This window comes from Limulus polyphemus, unplaced genomic scaffold, assembly GCF_000517525.1.
Source record: "Limulus polyphemus unplaced genomic scaffold, Limulus_polyphemus-2.1.2 Scaffold7481, whole genome shotgun sequence".
Classification (NCBI taxonomy): Eukaryota; Metazoa; Arthropoda; class Merostomata; order Xiphosura; family Limulidae; genus Limulus; species Limulus polyphemus.
Window position 1 is genome coordinate 7,734 of NW_013673091.1, and position 4,012 is coordinate 11,745.

The 4,012-nt window shown below is 32.6% G+C and overlaps 1 protein-coding gene across 1 annotated transcript in view; it reads right to left on the reverse strand.

Moving 5' to 3' along the window:
- Nucleotides 1-1,015: 1,015 nt before the first annotated feature.
- The window catches only part of LOC106474652, a 27,182-nt gene continuing 24,185 nt past the window's right edge, over nt 1,016-4,012 (reverse strand). Inside the window, exons 13-14 of the mRNA XM_013935344.2 lie at nt 2,359-3,105; nt 1,016-1,599 (exon numbers count right to left, since the gene is read on the reverse strand). Of these exons, the coding sequence (XP_013790798.1) occupies nt 1,268-1,599; nt 2,359-3,105 (1,079 nt within the window). The 3' untranslated portion in view covers nt 1,016-1,267. The remainder of the gene's footprint in view (nt 1,600-2,358; nt 3,106-4,012) is intronic.

The following is a 4,012-nucleotide window of genomic DNA, read 5'->3' on the forward strand; positions in this document are numbered from 1 at the left end:
TGCTCTACAGAAATCAATATTTATTGAACCTGCCATTATTTTCCCATTATTCGCTATGAATTAAAAGTGGAATACAGATCGTCAATGAGAAACTGATTGTTTCAAAAAGAGCTTTGACATAACTTTCCAGTACATTTTTTATGGCCGGGTTTTGTGGGCCAAACATTATTTTCACAGTGTTGAGTATCGAGGCCATTTCTGGTGTCAACCACTTCGTTACTTTAACTTGTGACATAATATTTTTTAAATAACTTTCATGAAACAGTACACACGTATCTTCCCAGCTTCCATAATTTAATTTTTATTCTGTACGAAGATGATATGGTCATATAATGAAACAATTTTTCTGTACCTAAGATGATATGGTCATATAATGAAACAATTTTTCTGTACCTAAGATGATATGGTCATATAATGAAACAATTTTTCTGTACCTAAGATGATATGGTCATATAATGAAACAACAAAACACATTATCGTTAGTGAAAAAATGTTAACATTATGGAATCTTCAAAGTCTCTTTGTCGATATTTTAAATACAATACAAGGTCAGTGAGCGTTGTTATGATACTAATAATATCGACTTAACATGATGAAAGATAAATAAGTGATAACTTTAAGTAGGGTTACGAGCGTTTTCTGAGTATGGAATTTTAAGTACAGTAATGTAAAAAAAACATAAAATAGAAGGTTCAACGCAATGAATTGAGGTATTATACTTATCAAAGCATTTACAGTCTAGTAATCTGAACATTTTCTCCAATGTATAAAAAGTAATAAGGAAGAACTCGGATGTCCATCTAGGAGATCATCAAATCGATTTTACATTTTTATAAAAACTTCATCTTTCAATTCCTAACTCTGACGTTTCTGTTTTTAAAAAAAACAGTTGGGATTTAATATATAATATTTCCTATTATTTCAAATTAAGTAAAATTAGAAACAACCGTTATATTTCTTTAAAATAATTGTATATAATGCAAATAAAAAAATATATATATTTTACAAAAGTTTCTAACTTTAAAAGACTAATGTTCCAAACCCAAAGTATTTTATTCTCTCAGTTCATATTATAATTAAGAAAACGATCAAAGTCACAATGATAAAAATCTTAGTTAGGCTTAAATTCACATAAAATCTACAGAGTGAAAATTGTTAGGACTAACAAGGATTATGTTTATATAAAATGTTAATTTGTGGCACACTTTTATTGTTGAAAAATCTGCCCTAGAAACTGTTTAAACACAAAGTTTATCTATTTCTATTTTTACTTATGGCTAAGACGCTTCCTTGGAGAATCACTTTCTTCCCGATAACTGCTCTTGGAACCCGGGTTGTAGATTTGCATTTTTACTTTCTGTCCCTCCTCTTCATCAGAACTCCCCTCAAAAGCAGTGTTTTTGAAACCTTCCATAGTTCCATTAGGCGTTGCTAAGATTCTGTCTAAACGACCTCGTTGTCGACTCGGTTGATTTGTGAATTGATTTCGAGCACCTAAAGTTTCCATTTGACCAGTTTTCTTCATCAAAGATGTCCGACGGTCAGCCAGAACTTTCAGAGTATCCTTTCGACGTTGGAATCCACTCAGCACTGGTGTTCCTAATAGAAAAAGTTCATAGACTGTGAAAAAATAGGACTTTGATTTAAAATCCTATTTGAAAAAAAAAATCATTCCATTACATATTAATAAACAAACTACTTGTCAGAAAAAAAATTAAAATTCATACATAATTTTATACCAGAAGAAAATCATATCATAATACTTTTAATTATCTCATGTCCCTGTGTGTCTTAGCTTCACGTTTGGTCCACTGCGGGGAATCGAATCCCAAATTTCAATGTTAGAAGTCCTTAAACGTACTACTGACACACCGAGGAGCTATTTATATTTCAGTTAGTAATCAAATAACGAAAATCTGTTGCGTGTAGTTAATCTTTTATTTAATTTAAAACTATTAACAATACTTAGTTATAATTAGTTCATTAATATCAATATTTATATTTAGCCCTACTCTGTCTTAATATTTTTTTTTCTATATGATAGTTGCAGAGTTCTGTGAACAAGAGTGTATATTTAGCCCTACTCTGTCTTAATATATTTTTTTCTATATGATAGTTGCAGAGTTCTGTGAACAAGAGTGTATATTTAGCCCTACTCTGTCTTAATATATTTTTTTTCTATATGATAGTTGCAGAGTTCTGTGAACAAGATTATTTTGAACACCTAGAATCGTTAGTTACTTATTCACGTGTAAAAATGTACACGTGCAGTATATGAGTATACAGGGTGAAAATTTGTTTCAGTTTATTGATACTTTTTAGAACATTTTTAACTGAATCGAGTGATGACAACCTTACCAATTTCATTCTCTGGTGAAAAATTCATAAAACGTTTTCTAAACGCCACATCCAAAGTTCCAACCCTTGTCTTCTGGTGACGTCTTTTCTCCAAATTATGAATAGTTTTTCGTCTAGCAAGTCGATCTCCAGTTTCATAATCTTCACTTTTCTCGTCATCTTCTAATCCTCTCAGTTTCTGGAGCTGTCGAGCTATCTGGATCGCATTTTTGTCAAAAAAGGCGTCTTCTGTCATATCTTCCACCTTCTTGTTAAAGCATGTCACTTCGATTGACGCCAAGATGTGTGACAAAGTACCAAACCGATGGAACAACATGGCCAAAAACTGGACAATCAGGATGATGGCGAAGAATGTTGCAAACACCAACCCAATGGGTTCTAGCTGCAAATATTCCTTGTCGATCCGGACCTCGCTAGTTTCCGGAATGTAAGTGATGTTAGTCTTCACTCCTAAGGGCCAATTAATGTGTAGTTGGTCCTTGTTAAGTTGAAGAAGGAAAACAATAAGGATGAAAAGAGCGTTGGACATTAGAAACCCAAAGACCACCTTGTTTCTCAGCTCTTTCAACTCGGACGCTACTCTTGCCTCGTGCTCCTTGTTCTGATCCAGTGGGTAGAGGTACTTCTCCACCATGTCCTTCCAGAACTGGATCTCAGGTCCGTTCAGGTAATCCACTTCTCCACGTTTCAGATCTTTGTCTTCAATCCAGTATGGATTTATGAGATCATCTCGTTCCACTTTAGGTTCTGATCAGTAAAGACAGGAAATTTTATTTTAAAAGTTGATGATTCTAGTAGAAACAGTTCGAATTAACATTTGTAGATTGGAACTATATTATCAAGTTAAATAATATAAATAACTATAGTAGCTATTCTAGTAGAAACAGTTCAATCTACAAATGTTAATTCTTCAAGCCCTTATATTATTTAACTTGATAATATAGTTCCATAACTATACTAGCTATTCTAGTAGAAACAGTTCAATCTACAAATGTTAATTCTTCAAACCCTTATATTATTCAACTTGATAATATAGTTCCATAGCTATAGTAGCTATTCTAGTAGAAACAGTTCAATCTACAAATGTTAATTCTTCAAACCCTTATATTATTCAACTTGATAATATAGTTCCATAACTATAGTAGCTAATATTTCATTCAAGCGTTTGTCTATAATATGCTTGTTTTATGTACATGTTTCAGGTTGTAAAGCTTACTTACTAATGGTTAATAATTAAAAATAGGTAATTAATACTTATTAGATACTATTTCATTACAATAATAACTTATTCAATTGAAACTAAGATAAATACCAGTGTTGTAGATTTCGCTGTAGTGCAAAGCTGCACATTGTGCTACATGCGCTATGTCTGCCGTGAGGATCGAACCTTGAATTATGGCATTAGAAGCCCTCGGGCTTATCTCTTAGTCTCGTGTTTGTTTGTTACTCAAGGGCTATCTGTTCTAGCCCTACCTAATGTTCAACTGACACACAAGAGGAAAGGCAGCCAGTCAACACCACCTATCGCCATTTTTGGCAACTCTTATTGGTTCAAATAGTGAAAATTCACTGTTACTCTTATAACCCACCATAGACTTCAAAGTGTGAAGCGCGATTTATATATATATATATATATATATACTGCTGTTGTTTG